At 30.8% G+C, this 18,522-nt stretch overlaps 1 protein-coding gene across 1 annotated transcript in view; it reads left to right on the top strand.

The window, feature by feature from the left end:
• Positions 1-4,321: 4,321 nt before the first annotated feature.
• Cyp4g15 (Cytochrome P450 4g15) overlaps positions 4,322-18,522 on the top strand; it is a 55,662-nt gene continuing 41,461 nt past the window's right edge. Inside the window, exons 1-2 of the mRNA XM_088227547.1 lie at positions 4,322-4,375; positions 16,833-17,067. Of these exons, the coding sequence (XP_088083673.1) occupies positions 16,851-17,067 (217 nt within the window). The 5' untranslated portion in view covers positions 4,322-4,375; positions 16,833-16,850. The remainder of the gene's footprint in view (positions 4,376-16,832; positions 17,068-18,522) is intronic.

The raw sequence follows: 18,522 nt of genomic DNA, 5'->3' as shown, positions 1-18,522 counted from the left end.
TCTACGAGAAATTAGATATAAAAAATGAATTACTACGCGGGATAAAAAATATACTCGTAGCATGAGATTGTAGGCAAAGTTTCTTGAAAATGTTGAAATTAATGATAGAAAATATTTTTATCGAAACTACTCTGAACGATGTCACTAGCTCTAATCAATCAACTCATGTTAAAAGAGTTGAGAAGTTTACGGTAAGTCAACGGACCAATCGGCAAAACTGACCGAGAAGAAACGAAAGAGAACTTGAAATATCACATGCGGAGTAATTTCAGAAATACAAAACTTTGTAACAAACCATAGCACTGACAATACGATACAAGAAAATTAAAAATAAAAAACAAAAAAAAGTTTAAAAATCCATTGAACTTCCTCATTGAACGTGTTACAAAAAAAATTGTGCACATTTTGTATTTTTCACCTAGAAAACTAAATTTTACTTCGTGTATAAGATTATTTATTTATCAAAAACAAAAATTAAAATACAAATTATCAAGTCATACTGAACTGCATAAAATGCAGTTCATCAGCAGGTGCTTAAAATTAAATTCTAATAAATATACATAATCTTATCTCTTAAACTCTATAACATATAAAAACACTTATTACTATGGAAAAAAAATATGTATACCCATGTGCATCAAAAATATGTTACACGTGGAAAAATAAAAATTTGTCCAAATAAATAAGAAAAGCACGCATTGAAAATAAAGGTTAGCTTTCTGTCGTAATACGAGCCCAGCTGTGATTCAGACATGTCCAAGAAATTTGAGTGTTTGCTATTTTATTTATTTTTATTGAACATAAAAAAAAATATTTTCCTGTACAGATATAAAATGCCAAAAACTATAATCATCCTCAATTGGAACACCAAGTGGACCGTACCTTTAAAATCTGTTACTAAAAGGTAAGATGATCAGTCTTACGCTTCAGATACTAGTTCAGATACAGTAATATATTGAGGTTTCTAGATTTACTTTACCTTGTTTAATTTATTTTCTTATCTTGTTTTGATTACATTTATGAGCACACACTATTTATATATGTGTCTATTATTATTATTTTTTTTTTTTTTCTTTCTTATATTTAAAATATATTTAAGTAAATTACTATTCTACTATTCTTTAATTTTAATTGTATTATTTTACTCTATTTTCTTACTTAAAAAAAAAAAAAAAATCTTTAAACTATTTTTATGTTTATTATTTTATACGTATACAGTATTTTGTCTGTACTCTTCTTATTTGATTATTAATTAAAACTAATGTCTGAGCACCCGATGACAAACTATTATTGAATAGTTTATCGGGACAAAATATATCTTAATACTTTGTTTTCTTTATAATGTATTATAATGTAATAATATGTATATTTTATTGAATAAAGACTCAAAAAAAAAAATAAAAAAAAAGGTGAAAACACTCCCTCTATATACCCGAAAACCGATTTAAAGATCAATGATCTTGCTATTGGTTTTGCTCATAATAAAAAAAAATTCTGTCATCGAGATTTCAATTAAACCACGATTTAAATTGAATTCAACTCTAACACTTTCATTGCCCCTGTCACTGTGAGTTTGGAAAATTATAAGCTGGGCTTACATCGGATATTGTCATTCTTCCTGATGACCATATTGTAATTACACGGACAGCAACAAGAACTGTTTATTTACTTGAATAACACAGTAACAAAAAATCAATTATTATTGTGGAATATGGTATGAATTTACTTCTGAGTCAAATATTGCAGTGTTAAACTGTATTTAAAAATTTTTTTTCTCTTGTATCCACCAGGAATCGAAACCGGGATCTCAAGCACGGTGAGCGAACGCGCTAACCCGTATACTATATGACACTTACACTACTTCATGCATACGGCCGTATTCATCTGCCTGGACCAGACCAACAGTAAAATGCTAATAAACTTTTACAAAACTAAATACAATAAATCTCACCCACGCTAATAAAGGTTTCAGCTAGTTTACTTCACGAAATCAATGAATGTAAAAATTGAAGAAATAATGGTAAATAAACACAGGCAGAATGCTGAATGCTCAGAGTAATAAATCGCTGGATAAGCCCAATAGCTCTATTTCATATAAAAAAAGCGTTCTAATTTTTTAATTGCCGCTCTACCACTTGAGCCAGCCAATAACAGATCATAAGTCCTGTAAATACGTAAACTTTCATATTAACTTTTCAAAATAGCTTTTCATTTCTGTTGACATATCAATAATGTTGGTAATTTTGTTATTTTGGAATGATAAAATAATATGAATATTTTCAGTGAACCATATTCACATTATGATGAAATCGAGTATTCATTGTATCAATAGTTTTTAAAGCATTGTGTTAGGGGGAAATAACTTTTGGTTTAAGTGCGTTCTTTAAAAAATGAGAAGAAATAAAACGCTATTTTAAAATGTAAAAAACTCACAATTATAAATTTTAGCACTATCGACAAAATCAAGAAAGAAGTGCGACGTGTAGAACGAACGGACAGCGAAAGAACGGCTAAAAATTTTTACGATTGATGGATGCAGAATACGAAGAAGACATGGCACTACCAAATTCAAAATATATTTGTTGACGGACATGTCAAAATCGGTATAGTCGGCGTTCGTGCATGAGAAGATGTATTAATGTATAGAAAAAAAAGTCTGCATCCAAAGACAGAGTGGTGTTCTATCCTCTCTGCCTACTAAACGGCGTAATATTTGTTTGTTTATTTATAAATTCAAAACAAAACTTTAGTAAAAGAAAACAGTTGCTTAAGTTACTTTTTTATGTTGTCCGTCTTGTCCTCCAATAGTCAGCACATTTTCCTACTATGCAAGAGGTCTCGAGTTCCATATTCGGCATAGTCTACATAAAATATTTCTAAAAAAATGTGATTTTACACTGGAATATTTATAATAATATATAATACTAATATTGATCATCTTACCGTTATGTCACAAAAAAATATCTAGATACGCTGTAGTTGGATGTTATGGAATAATTAATGAACTGATAAACTCTTCTTTGAAAATTTTAAGTCTAAATTAAAACGCCTACCAAAACAAAACCTAATCGTTTGATTTTATAAAATGTTATTTATAAAGAAAACCATGTCGATTTGTGTATTTTTTTTTCATATTTCAACAATCATTTTGACATATTCTTTAACAATGGAACAAAACGTATCTAAAGTTATGTATTTATAAAAAAAAACATACATTAAATTTTAAAATAGGGAGATTAGGATTTAGTTTTTGAACAAATAAAAACCCTAAGAGAGGCCAAGTGGCCGTGTGGAAAGGTGAGATTCTGGAATAAAAAAATGAGGAGCGGCTTAAGAGAAATCGCGGTCTGACTTTTCTCCATACAATCTTATTCTCGTTTTTTCTCCATAGATTGTGTACACATTATAGGTATTTACAATTGACGTGTTTTTGTTGCTTAGTTTTTTGATGAATTGTTAATTATGTTAACTAGGACCATCCAAATATTCTTAAAAGCACCCAGTTTTGTCTGCCATCTTCGGGCGTACGGTATAAAAATATGAAAACTATTTTTGAAAAACGCAAAAATACCAACACAGAAAATTTTATCTTTGTTCTATTTGACGAAACATCAATTTGTCGATTTTAGCTAGGCGTAAATCGCTCTGGACAACGTCCACCTGGAAGACCATCAAAGAAATGGAGGAACAGTTGGACCTCATTATCTCAGAAAAACAACTAGTTTTCGGTTACACAGATCTTAGGATCTCTCAAAAGATAAAGAAGAAGAAGAAGAAGAGGATGAAAAAACCAATTAAGTGTTCTATGTACCACTGGCGGATGAGAAAATGATGATAAAGTAATAATTTATTTTCTTAAATAAAATTAACATTCAAAGAACTTGGTGATTTTCGATGTTAAAAATATTACTAGGTACGTATTTAGTTTACCTAAAATCAATAAAATAAATTTAATTTGCCGACTGGTTTTAGAACATGATCTGCTTACATATGTTTCAATGTTTTACCTCAGATATTTAGTAAGACTAAAAATATTTAGTGCTAGTTTATTTTAAGCCTTGACAAACGAAAAGACACGTTCTGAAACCGGTTGGCATAGTAAATATACTTTCGTGATTTCGCACAAATATAAAACGTTCATTTTATTAGATTCATTATTGTTATCAATTTTCGGTTTAAAGTTTAGCACTTACGTTGATTGTTTGGCGCCCCTGGCCTGGTGCGCTACGTGCAAATAATGTAAATACGATTCGCGTACTAGAGGGGTCTTCATGGTAAACTATTCCATCCTATATAAGCCAGTGGTCAACCCGCTTGCAGTCAGTTGCTGGTCACTAGTTTTGCAATAGGCAACGACAGATAATTATTTGATTAGGTAAATGAATATATTTTATTTGTCTAAATTCAAAATATCGGCTTAAATCGAATAAAAAAGTTGTGCAAGGAGAAATTTGTGATATAATTAATTTGTGTTTTTGAAAAGTGATGTCATTGGTTTGAGTGCTTCTTTAATTATATTTTTTAGAGTTAATTACACAAATTACATATTAAGTGATAGAATTTAAATTCACCTCGATGGTGATTTAAAAAAAAATAGTGTCAGCGAAGAAATTTGCAGATTTACAATGAAATATCTCTTATTAATTCTGTCATATAATACTTAATTTGAAAAAACTACACAAGATTTAATAATGCATACGTTTAATTTTCTTTAAAGTCAATCAATATAAAGTGTTTCTATAATGTTTAAGCTTCAAGTATTGGTTTTAATCAAGTTTAATTAAAAATGTTATAATGCATTTAATCCGATAAATTTAATACTTGAAGCACTAACTTTGTGGTTATCCATTATAATAAAATAAATAAAAACAACGTTGTTTTTAACCGCCTTTTTTTTTTTTTTCTACCTACCGGTTTCAAAGCTATACAAGGTTCTTTATTAAGGTATACTTAACTAATGATTTCTATCCTATTTTATTTTATCAATGCTCCATTTGGAGCTAATTAATGGAGCCTTTTTGTCTTGTAAGGGTAGGAAGCGTTATGTGAGATGGATACAATCTTTATAATTAGACAGGAGTGGTCTAAAGGAAATATTGTTTATTAAACTATTTTTAATTTTTTCATATTATAAATAGACAACTTGAAATTCTTAGAAATTAAAATAGCGATTGAAAAACGAAGATTTTATCCATCTCACATTACGTTTTCTACCCTTACAAGACAACAGGAGCTAATTAGCTCCATACGCACCATTGATAAAATAAAATAGGATAGAATTTATTAGTTAAGTATACCTTGAAAAAGAAGCTTGTGTAGCTTTGAAACCGGTCGGTAGAAAAAATAAGAAATAAGTGGTTGAATACAAAGTTGTTTTTATTTATTTTATTACAGTTAAACTTAATTTAAATAATAACAAATATTTCATTCGAATTGTCAGTCAGACACAATGGTGATATAAAAACATTTTTTCGAAACACAACAATTTCGAATTGAAGGGTGTTTTCATGCAACACTGTTTTTCTCGGTTGCTACATATTGCTTATTAGCACTTATAGCTTTTTAGCCAACGAAGTCTTAGCATTGTAATATTATTTTATATCCATAATTAAGAAGGTTTAACCTCGTTTATGTAAAACAAAAATACAGTTTTTCTCAGATAAAAACAGACACATATTTTTTTACGCAAAACAATTTATTTTTTCATAAACATAACTCCGATCGTTTTTAGTAGTGGTATTTTTAGTGGATTTTTTTACATATATAAATAAACCATTAAAAAAATATATGTAAAAACCAATAAACTCAAATACCTTTTTTTTAATTACTCGTAAATCGCAGAAATTGTTCGCCTCGTTGTCAAATGGTCAGCGCGATTGCCAACCATGCAAGAGGTCTCGGATTTGATTCACGACATGGTCAAAATATTTATTTAAAAATGTGTTTTAACACTGTAATATTATAAAGTCCCTAGACCCGGAGCGTAATGCTTCTTTTATCTTACCTTTAAGTAACAAAAAAAAATGACCAAACTACCAATGTTGGTGTACCAATTCATTGTCCTATGAGCTATTAGGTGTGAAAAGGAAATAGTAAATTAAATTTATTTTTGTTTTATTTTATTTATTATTTTATTATTTTTTCACGCTCATTAGACTTTTACAAGCATGGAAGTAATATAAAACACGAGTTTATAAACAACATAAAATTTAAAAAATACAATATAAAGAAATAAAAGATAGAACAATATTTAGAAGTAAAGTTGGTATAAAAAAAGAAGAACAGTATTGTTTATATAACATAAATTTTAAAAAATACAATATAATGAAATAAAATATAGAACAGTGTTAAGAAGTATGGGTGGTTTTTAAAATAAAAATAAAAAAAAAACTCTAGAAGCTAGATTAAAAATAAAAAAATAGATTAACAAAAAAAATACAAACATATTAAAGAAATACAGTTTAAAGCAGCTAAGTACATAATATTACAATACAATATAAACAGAGTTTTAGGTTCTATTTGATATGGAACATATACATTGGTTTTTTTAATTTACAAGACTCACGTTTAAGACGTCGATGTTGTTAGTATATTGGTTCTATTTCTAGTATTTAATTCTGAAATAGCAACTAAATTTCCTGTTTTTTAATATACCTTTTTATCATAAGTAAATTTTAATTTATTGAAAGGAGATTTAAATTTGATAAACTAGGTATTTGGAAAATATGTAAAACAAAAACTTATTTTAAATTTTAAAAAGTTGTTAATTGTAAAACAAAATTATTTTACGTTCATGTTTGTAAAAAAAATAAATTGGTGTGGAAGTGTGGAATGGATATTTCGCACCCCGCACAGTCAAGAATAATGCTGGCACAACTCATAAAACTAATATTTACAGGTTTCACACACACCAGTGGTAACTAACATTTATTTGCAAAAACAAAGGCACAACATAAAGTTTAGTAACTTGTGCCATCTGGTTTTAAATTTTGTTAGATATCAAAATGATACAATGATTATTGTGAAACTATTATTTCTTGAATTTGAATATAAAACAAGAAGCTGAATTGACATGCCACATAAATATTTAAATCATGGCGTTTAATTGTGTGAATACAACATTTACAAACATTTCTGCATACATAGCTCAAAACCGAAAATTTCCGAATAGGAAAATATTACATACCGCGAATACTGATAAAAATATATGAAATGGAATTAGAATAATTAATTGTATTTTCAAAATCAATGTGGGGAAATGTTTTCATACAAAACTTAAAAATAAATCATAAAAAAAATATGTCACTAGAAAAACGCAACATGTTTGGCATTCATAATTGTGACGTCAAGATTCGTGACGACGTTCTATAAAAATTTCAAAGTTTTGGAACAAAGTTAAAAATTAACATGAATCGTGACGTATTAAGGGGGTGGCTAGCGCAATTACTGTTTTTGCAGGAATTCAAAATTACAAATTTAAAAATATTTTTTATACTACTAATAAGTAACATTTTTTTTTTAATAGGCAGTATTTCAAAGACCATTATTTAATACCATAATTTTTACGTTTTTAAAGTAAAAATTAAAATCATGATATCGCTTTATTGATCTTGAAAAACTTTTGTTTGTTAAAATGTAAAGCTTCAAGTTATAAAACAATTTTGTTGCTTAATAATATTTGAAACAATATTTTTATAGTGCTCTTGTTGTAGGATAACTATTTCAAATACAGTTTATAATTATCATCATAATTACCATGTTTGCATCCAGCGGTGCATAGTGCACCAAAGTGTAGGTACCACCAAATGCAGAGCATTTTTTATTGATTTATTTGTAATTTTTAAAACCCGTTTTGGTTATACAAATGTATTGTCAAGTAAGTCACGTTATGTTTCGGCCGGTTAGTAAAGTCGTTATGTGTTCATCATAGATTTTTCAAGTAGCCATGTGAGCCACTATACCGTTTAAGTCTTTACTATAGTATTGTTGACTGTTCTGCATTAATTGTCCATATTTAAATGTGTAGTGCAATATGTGTGTATTAGGGTGGGTAGTTATTTTTTTCCGGATTTTGAAATGAAACTCTGCCTGTTCGAGGACTACGGTGGCTTTGCATCATTTTGGAACAATTTAATAGTAATACATTCAAGTTTACTCTCAAACATAAACATAATACACGCTTCACGTCTAATAATGGCTTGGTAGTACCAAAAGTATGTAATAAATATGGAAATAGAACTCTCAAATATTTGGTACCTAGCATTTTTAATTTATTACCAAAAGAACTTAAATTTAACTCACATTGTAACAAAAGCAAAATAAGAGAGTGGCTACTCGATCAAGAGTTTAAATGTGAATAGTAGCTTAGGTGGTAATATTTTAATTTTTCATATATTTTCTTGAATTTAAAAAATAAATTTATATATTATTATTTGTATAAACATGTTTATTCTGATCTTTCCGGCTGTTAATTTTTATATGCTATTCATTGTTTTTATAAATGTAAATAATATTATTAAGTCAGTATAAATATAATCTACACCAACAAGCTACAAAAAGTGACTTGGTGGGATTTTAGTTTTAGTAAAAATATAAAAAGTGAAATTTTTTTTAAATTGTAAAAATGTATAATTATGCTATTAAATAAAATAAAAAAGGGGTCTAAATAGTTGCCTTTTGGATAAATTGGAATGCTACTACTTTTGGCCCTCAACCAGCTGTCATTATGTATTCAATTAATGTCGGTGTGGGTGATTTTCTTTTTTTTTGGACCAAAACATCTTTTTCCCTTATCACAATTCACAATAAGTATCATAATTATTACTTTCATTTATTATTTGAACATAATCGAATTTTAATTGTATAAATCTCACCGGGAATCGAACCCGACATCCCGTGCGTTGTTTGTATAAATACAAAACACCTTATTCGGTGGAGCATTTGGTGTCCACGAAATCTCTCCAAGCCTCTCTGTCTTCGGTTTACTACCGTGTGTCTGAGTCAGGTTCGCGTGGCGTAGTTCAAACGTGCAATGCTACGAACTGCCAGCCGTGGACGTCCAGGACCGCAAGAACCAGAAGCCTTGTAAAGTAGGCAAGCGTGGTTAAGGCTCTCGGGAGGCATCCGTAATATATGGCCTAAAATCATCTATAGTATCTATAATAACTACTGGAAAACGCTTTAAAATACACCTACATATTTTTTTTTTTAATATTACTTTTTTGACCATTATTAAATGAGAGAATTACGCAATATGTAATGCGGTCATTTAAACTTGCCAAAGTTCTGCAAATGCCAAGATTTCGATATTTCCCTGTTTTTGAAAGAGCTCTCATTATTTTTTGAAATACTTACTATCAATCGATTTACAAGTATTTGTCGACTAACGACCTATGTGACTTTCAAATGTTTGACTTAACGACCACAATCTGCGCTCAGTTCATCACCGTCTGCGCTAAGCGTGGCGATAGTGGTCTGGGCATTTTTTCAGCCCTTTCGGGATGTCTACTAAAAGGAAAATGATAATTTCGCAACCTGCATAAAGGATATTAAAATCAATAACAGCGAAACTCGATAAACAAACGCGGTATTTGTGGAAAGTAAAAGGGAAAAAGATTTGGTATCATAACAAGTTACTGTAACAAGAACATAAAAAATAAAGACAATCGCAAAAAAATATGTGCTAGTATCCAATATACTATAGGATTCCATAAACCGACTAACGTCGAGATCCACTTATGTACGACCAATTTATTGTAACCGACTGTGGTTGTTAGTTGACGACTATCTATATTTTAATAGAAATTTCCGAAAATAAAACATTCGATGTGAAATGATTGATTGATTAGCATACAATCAGTTTGGAATGAATATTTTTGATTTAGTAATCGATAGTATGACCCTAATAACGAAAGAGTTCAGACAATTGGAATTTGTTCTGTCAAATGACCAGAATGGACATAAAATTATTTATATGTTGCTAACAATGTAATCATTTTGACCTTTAAGACAAGTTTAAATAGAGGTGAATATATGTAAACGTATGTTCGACGCAAGATTTTCCATATCTAGCACAATTTCTACGACAGGAAAAATACTGCAATTTATTTTACTTTAATATAATATGGACGTCACTCCCGTGTACAAGTGTAACACATTACGAGTATCAATAAAAAATGTTTCAAGGAACTGAACAACCTAATGCTTAGTGTTAAAAAATAAACACAATTTGACATTGGATTTGACGAAGAACTTTTGTCTTACAATGAGATTGTACATTCACATATTTTGTAAACTTCTATAATTCAATCCGGATCGTGGTTTCTTAAGAGAAAACGTATACCTACTGAGCTTTCTTCATACAAACGTATTATCTTATTTTTTCCCTGGATTATAGCACTAAAGCTGTGATTTTTGGCGTGTCTTTATTGTTTTTTTTTTTTGACAAATAGTTTCTTACGCGAGCTAGGACCATCCAAAAACCCATAATAGTTTCCAGTTTTAACTGCCGTCTTCGGACGTACGAAATACAAATATGATACAAAAAAAAATTATCAGAAAAGGTACAAATACAGAAAAAAATATTTTTACGCTTTAAAAAAAAAAAAACAACCAAATGGGTTCAATTTTGGGGTGCGCAAAATGGGAAAACGAAACATCAACTTAAGTTAGACTTAATAAGTCCGACGTGTTGTGGTCTTTTTCGTTCAGTACAGGGTAAGCATTTGCTAGAAGGTGACAGTTTCATTGTCCCGATTTCCACAACCCTTTACTGAACCGATAGGGTTGTTTTTTTAGGCAAGAGTATAAAATGAAAATTTTTGTGTCCGTATTTTTTGAGTTTTCCAAAAATATTTATCATATTTGTATACAGTACGTCCGAAGACGGTAGATAAAACAGGGTGCTTTCAAGGGTTTTTATGGTCCTAGTTCCCATAATAAACATTAAAAAAAAAACTTAACTATCGTGACACGCTAATGTTAAATATCTGTAGTTTGTAAACAAAATCCAAGAGAAAAAATGCGGGATTACGTTTGGACAACGAAAAGTCAGACCGTGTTTCCTCAAGAGCATGTTTAAATGTTTGTTAAAAAGTATTAGAGTTTACTGTCATTGACTGGTTTAAGCAATCGCTTAATATATGTGTAATATTCACTATTCTTTTTCCACATAAAAAATGTATGTATGCATATTTGTAAATTATATAAAACACAGTATAATACACATGCATTACATTCCTAGGAGTTCTTCTTCTTTCTGTGCCAAATCAGGTCTCCCCAACGTTGGCGATCACTCTAGAGTAGGCATTCCGGTGCTGCGCCAACTGGAACAGCGCCTCTACCCCGCGCACTCCCGTCCAGTCGCGGATGTTTCTCAGCCAGGACATCTGTCGCCTTCCAACTCCACGCCTTTCCTCGATCTTTCCCATCATAATCAGCGTAGAAGCGCATATTTGCTTCCGCGCATTATATGGCCCAGATATGCGAGTTTTCTCTGTTTTATTGAGGACAGTAGTTCTTTTTCGGCACTGGCTCGTCTCAACACCTCCACGTTGGTCACTAAATCTGTCCATGGAATTCTCAGCATTCTCCGGTGAAGCCACATTTCAAAAGCCTCTAATCGGTTCATGGAAATTTACCTTGAGAGTCCATGTTTCAACCCTGTAGAGCAGTATTGACCACACATAGCACTTGACTATCCTCTGTCTCAATTTTAAATTAAGACTATCACTGCAGAAGAATTACAACAGGAGTTACAACAACTCAATTCGGAACTTAAATAACATTACCTTTTTTTTAAATCACATATTCAGAACAACAAAGCAACATCCGTTCTTGTTTTTCTATGTTTGAACATCATCATCATCGTCATTCTCTTTCCGCACCTAACGGTAAATTGGGCACTGCATTGGTGCACATATCGCAGCGTATCCTGATCATTTTTTATACATGAAGGTAAGATGATCACTCTTACGCTTCAGGGGCCAGTCCAGGGACTATGAAATATTCTTGTGTGAAAAAAGTCTTTCAAATCAATATTTCATTTCAACCATGTCGGGAATCGAACCTGAAACCTTTTGCATGGTAGGCAAAAGCGCTGACTATTATACCACGAGGACGACAAGGCCGTTTGAACATGTTTTTTTCCGTTCTTCCGCCTGTTGGTTTTTGTGAACTTCAAGTGGCTTGTAGGTATTTGAAATAAATAAGATTTTTATGAATTTAATTTCAGAAAGAATTCCATAAATTTATTAAATTAACAGTGAATTTAAGTATTCTACTAAGCAGTAAGATACATATAGCAAAGCTTTCCTGTCCTGGGGATACCTAATATTGATAAAAAAATGTGTCATTGTTACTGAAGAAAAGTATCTAAGAATTCTTTAAATGATTTTATAGGCATCGTTAGTAACATAATAATCATTTAGTTAACAATATTTTGAGTTTGTCCAAATTTTTGTAAACAAGGACTGGATTCAACTGCCTGGAAAGCTGTTAACATTGACATATTATAACGGATATGCAGAACATTTTATTAGGTAATATAGAAGTCTAGGAATCTACAGGGCTTTTAATCGGTCATTGGCTGGTTTAAAAGGCCACTTTACACACTGTGTATAATATGTTAATGTTAACAGCTCCCCAACGAGTTGAATCCAGTCCTTGTCTACAAAAATTTGTACAAACTCAAAATATTGTTGATAAATCCACCTGGTCCATGAAGAAGTATAGAAATTGAAAAAATCCAAAATTTTCAGGCCTTGCCTAGTGTGTAGGTGAAATAGTTCAATTAGTTGAATCTCACCCACATAAATAAAATTTTCAGCTCTTTAACTTCACAAACATCAACAGACGAAAGAATTGAAGGGATATGGGTTTTCTAATATGGGCAGAATGATGAATGTAACAGTATATAAAGTGGACACTTAAACCAGCTAATGACGGGTCATAAGCCCTGTAGATGCCTAGACTTCTATATTACCTTCTTTTAAATGGTCTTCATCTCTGTTATAATATGTTAATCATTCAGTTGATTATGTTTTTCATATAAGGGTCACATTTAATTGGCAAATTTCCCTTGAAAAGGAGACTTTGAAAAACATTAGCAATTATTTTATCGTGACGCAATTATGTTGATTTCCTCGTAAACATGTACTTACAAGTCTAAGTGCGTCAACTACCTGATGTTTGCACCAATTAATCTTATAGTAATTAAGACGACCGTTTTCAAGGTGACAAAAACCGATAGCTAGTTTTATTTCCATGAATCAATATACAAATATATAAAGCTAGTTATGTATCTGTAGGAATTATACAACGAATCACTACGGTTGTAGAAGCACGTGCCAATTGTCAAGAGTTTTAAATACTGTCATGGAAAAACCCACAATTGAAGAAACTATTTAATTAAATTCTTGAAGAATAATGTTTTAATGATTTATTTACAAATAAACGCCTTTTCGGCTTTTACGTAAAACATCATATTTACTTAATTATTCAGCAGATTTTTTTTGTTTTTGATCACTAGTTAACTGTATCCGGGAAAGATTTTTCTTTTCTTATTGAACCATTAATAAAATTTGCAAATTCATCGTTACACGTGGTTCACCATTTTTTCTGCTTATTAGCTGATAGGCTGGTAATCCAGTATTTTATGTATTAAAAAAAATCTTTATTTTATTTTTATTTTATTTTATTTTTGCACCACAACAGGCCAGGAGGCCCAACTACAGTGGTGAATTACAGCACAGAACACCCAGGCTAGAGAAAAATCACATTTAATTTTTGTGTTCTCACCGGGAATCGAACCCGGAACCTTCCGTCTGTGAGTCAAGCGTCTTGACCACTACACGACAGAAGCCGTCTTAGATTTTTAAAGCTGATAGGTAGGTTAGATCCAACGAATTTAATTTTGTTCCGGTTTATTTAATTTATGCACAAAAACAAGAGAAATGATCTTAATAAATATATTAAAATTGTTGTTAAGAAAAAGTATGATCTTAGAGTATTTATGACATGGTAAATAATATTATTTTTTAATTTTTAATATTTTTTTTTTATTGAAAAGAAATATTAGCGTTTATTTAATTTATTTAAATTAAAACACTTTGTAAATTTACCACACAAGAGTTTAATACATTAAAACACTACTAGTTTCAGGTAATCAGTATTACCCATCCTCAGGTATAAATATAAACTATACACCTGAGTATGGGTAATACTGATTACCCGAAATTAGTCGTGTTTTAATGTATTAAACTCTTGTGTGGCAAATTGACAAAGTGTTTTATTTTAAATAAATTCAAAATGTTTTTCCAAAAAAGTAAATGCTGAAACAATAAATAATATAAATATTAGCGTTCTTACAATTTACCCAAATATTTCAATTTTAGTAGCCATTTTCAACGAGTTGTAAATACGTAACTCACTATTAAAAAATGGAAATCAAGTTGGGGTAGAGTGGGGTTCGAACCTCGGACCTCTGATCCGTATGTCCACAACATTAGCCACGGGGCTACAACCCGATTTAAAACAAGAAAAGAAAAGCACTGGAAGAAGGATGGAGGGTGAGATAAATTAGACGAGAGGATAGGGAATATTTACAGTAGAGTTGACCGGTTCGAAATTCATTTTTGGTATGAATAACATCTTATTTTAGCGTCTAAATAAGGTCAGTACATTAGACCCAACAAAAACTTATTATGTAGGTATTCTTAGGGGTATTTGTTAAAAACCCTTTAAATTCATCATTTGGGTGATATAGGATCGAAGTAATGATTTGATTGCGGCTCCCTATGCTATAATACCTATCTCAATTTAGGATAGGCATCTTTTTTTATATAAACTTCTAAGACATAACGTGCAGTGTACGTTATATGAGTTGGATAATTTATATAGCGCCATTTTTATCAAAACCACCTCAAGGGCGCTGTACAATAAATAAATATCCCAGCCCTTCCTGCAGCTACAGGGCGCATGGACGATTGGCATTCTAGTTCCTCGTTTCTAAATAAGACAATTTTCATTAAAACATATTGTTTGAAATTGTTTACAACACCGTCTTGCAGCTACAGAACGCATTGACGTAAGAAATCCACCCCCCATTTATATATTTTCAAAATTGACCATGAAATTTGGTGCATAAATGAAATGTTTAAAAAAATAAATAATAATAATAAAAAGGAGTAGAATTACAACACGTCTTACATCTACTTAGCGTAAAGACGGTTGGAATTCTATACCCCATTAAAAAAAATAGGTATTTTATATTGGATAACATTTACATATGGAATATAGATTACCAATCGTCGTGCATCTACAAAGCGCATGGGCGAGTGGAATTCTAGCAATTTAAAATGATCAATAAATTTACAAAAAAATAAACGTAAACATAGAGCATAGTAGTCAATTTGTCAAATGTTCATGCCGAGAAGAAAGCAATAAAAACCTAAATAAATAAAGCACTGTTTCAATACTATGATTAGCAAAATAAAGATAGGTGTCCAAAGAATAGTTTTTGTAGATAGTAGGTAGATACCACCGCCATGTGGCCTACTGGCTGCTTGATAATTCCCGGAAGATGGTTGATGTACATGTGTAGTTACAGAGGGATAATGCCTATTGTTTCAACGACTTAATGTCCATTTTGGTCCGTATTTTATGAGACTCAATATACCTGTTCAATTAACTTTTTCAAATTGATTTTATTAACATATTACAACAGAGATGAAGAACATTTAAGAAAAGGTAATATACTAGTCTAGGCATCTACAGGGCTTGCGACCTGTCAATGGCTGGTTTAAGTGGCCACTTTACACACTGTGTAACATTCACCATTCTGCCTATATTTGAACATCTATAGTCCTTAAATTCTTTCATCTGTTGATGTTTGTGAAGTTAAAGAGCTGAAACCTTTATTTTATATTAAATTGATTTTAGACAAACGCGTGTATGAGAGATTTGATTTGTCATTTTGTATGTTATTGTGAAGGTAGGTATTTAAACTATTATGTATTTATCAATAAACGTAAGTTCACTTTTAGAAGCATTGTTGTAATTTATTAAATATGGGGGGGTAGTGTTCTAAATTGCTAAATTTGGATACTTTTGCGTCAAAAGTTGATGCATTCTTAAACGGTTTTAATAGATTTATACAAGATTTTAGGATTTTATGGTTACAGGCGCACTATTGTTTGAAAGTTTCCATTTTTTATTTATTTAACTTTTTGTACGTTAATTGTAAATTGGCAAGCTTATTGCCAAATGGCTTGCAAAATCCAATCAACCAATAAAATAAAAGTTTTATTTTTTAAATTTCAAGTTAAACATATTTAATATACAATAAAGATAAAAAAGCTAAAGATACATAAAAATAAAAATAAATATAATTGTGTATAAATTACTTTAAATCAATATAATTACTCAATGGAAAAAAGAAAAAAAGAGGAAAGAGGAAAGAGGAAAGGAGGAGAGATTAAGGAAGAGTTTACTATTTGTGACATATTTTGGTAAGATTAAAGTGTAAAACAACGCAATAAAAAAAATAGTATTCTTTTTCCACTATTTGTCTTTAACATGACTACACATTACTGCCTTATAAACACTAACTTAATATTTTCTAACAGTTATAAATTGTTTTCAAATTTTAAGCTACGGTTAGAGAGGAACCATATTTTATGCCCAGCCCGTGCAAAGGCTGAGCGCGAACTAAAAAAAATAACTTTTTGTAAACCTACGGTGTTGCATTAAGCGAAAACGCTGACATAATATAATCATTATTTAAAAAGCAACTGATTTTGTTTTGTTTTCTATCACAGTTTTTCTTTTTTTAGCTAATAAATTCGTTCACAATGGGTGTCTCAGCCGCAACTGCGGGCATAGAAGCTGCCCCCAACTTCATCAGCGCTTCCAGCGTCTTCTATATGCTGCTTCTTCCCGCCCTCATACTCTGGTACGCCTACTGGAGGGTATCCAGGAAACACATGCTGGAGCTGGCTGAGAAGTTGCCGGGACCGCGAGGATATCCTATTCTCGGGAACGCATTAGAGTTCACAGGATCGTCTCACAGTAAGATCTTGCTTTTTCAATTCCATCGATATGGTTGTTTATGCAATATTGTGAAAAATAATATCGAGAAGTTTGACGCAAAGATAATTTATACGTCAAACGAATCTACTTGCATGGACGTGAATATAGAAATTCAAAAAATACATAACAAATATTAACAATAAGTAATGCTCATAAAAAGAAAACACGTAAAAACATAATACATAAAAATGGTAGCAATAAATATAATACAATCTATAAAACAAGATAAAAAAGAGACAACTATTTGTGCCACCTTAAATGACAACATCGTTTGGTCAGAGGAGTCACATGTACCTTGCTCCTAAAATTTACAACACTCTACCTCTTTATTTAAAATTGAATACAAATAAACAGAAATTCATTTTTTTTGTAAAAAAACGGCTTCTGGATTTGGGTCCTGAAAACTGCCTTGAGGTAGTCACCCCACCAAAACAGTTGTGTATTTGAACTTGGAATTATTATTGCATGTCTGCTATTTATGTTTTATGTCTATTTCAATACAGTGTTATCTATTATATTATATTATATTTATTATGTACTAGAACATAATACAAAAATAATATAAACGAATGTCTACAGCGTCGCGACAGCGCACAGTGTTTCGTTTCATACAAGCTAGAAACTAAAAATTCTGAATGTACTTTTAACTCATGTATGCGATTCACTTAATCCTAAAAAGAGTTTTTTTTTAGTAAATATGTAATAATAATTCGTTTTATAAAAAATATGTCACATTTTGTTATTTAATAAACGAAATAAATTTTCTGAAAATTGATATCTGCATCCAATAATGTATTTAATGATCATAAATAATTGAAATTATTACTTTAATTCTATTGACTGATAAATCGGTCAACCTATAAAATAAATCATTGAAAATGATATTAGATACTTAGGCATAAAATAAAGATTTCACCCGAGAGAACTAATCTGCCTTCACTTGTTTTGTCAGAATATCCATTTTACAGCTGATTTTATTATGTTAAACGCGAAAACTTAAAGGGTTTAAATAAATTTAAAAGTTTGACATTGTAAGGAACACAGAAGTGAGGCAACGGACACAGCAACCCTTGGTATCTACTGTCATCCAGCGAAGGCGTTTTGGCTGGCAAGGCCATATACTACCTATGCCTTCTGAGAGCTTTAACCATGCTTGTCTATGTTACAAAGCATCAGGTTCTCGGCGTCCTGGTCGTCCACTGTTGACAATTTGTCGACAGTTTGCGTCAGAGTTGCGGTATGTGGACTTGACTTGGGAGGATGTACGGGAGGTCGATCGATTGGCCGGAGGCAGATTATGGAATCCATATGCTCCACATAGGGAGCGGATATGGTATGATGATGATAAAACTTGAAGGTCTTTAAATAAAACATTTGTTTTAAGTAATTTTCAAATATATGTATTTTGAGAAATATAAAAAGAGCGTCATAAGG

This window comes from Micrasema longulum, unplaced genomic scaffold (genome assembly GCF_059751315.1).
Source record: "Micrasema longulum isolate JH-2025_06_02 unplaced genomic scaffold, ASM5975131v1 h1tg000509l, whole genome shotgun sequence".
Taxonomy (NCBI): Eukaryota; Metazoa; Arthropoda; class Insecta; order Trichoptera; family Brachycentridae; genus Micrasema; species Micrasema longulum.
Note: the sequence above shows the minus strand (reverse complement) of the source record. Positions and strands in the feature narration are given on the sequence as shown.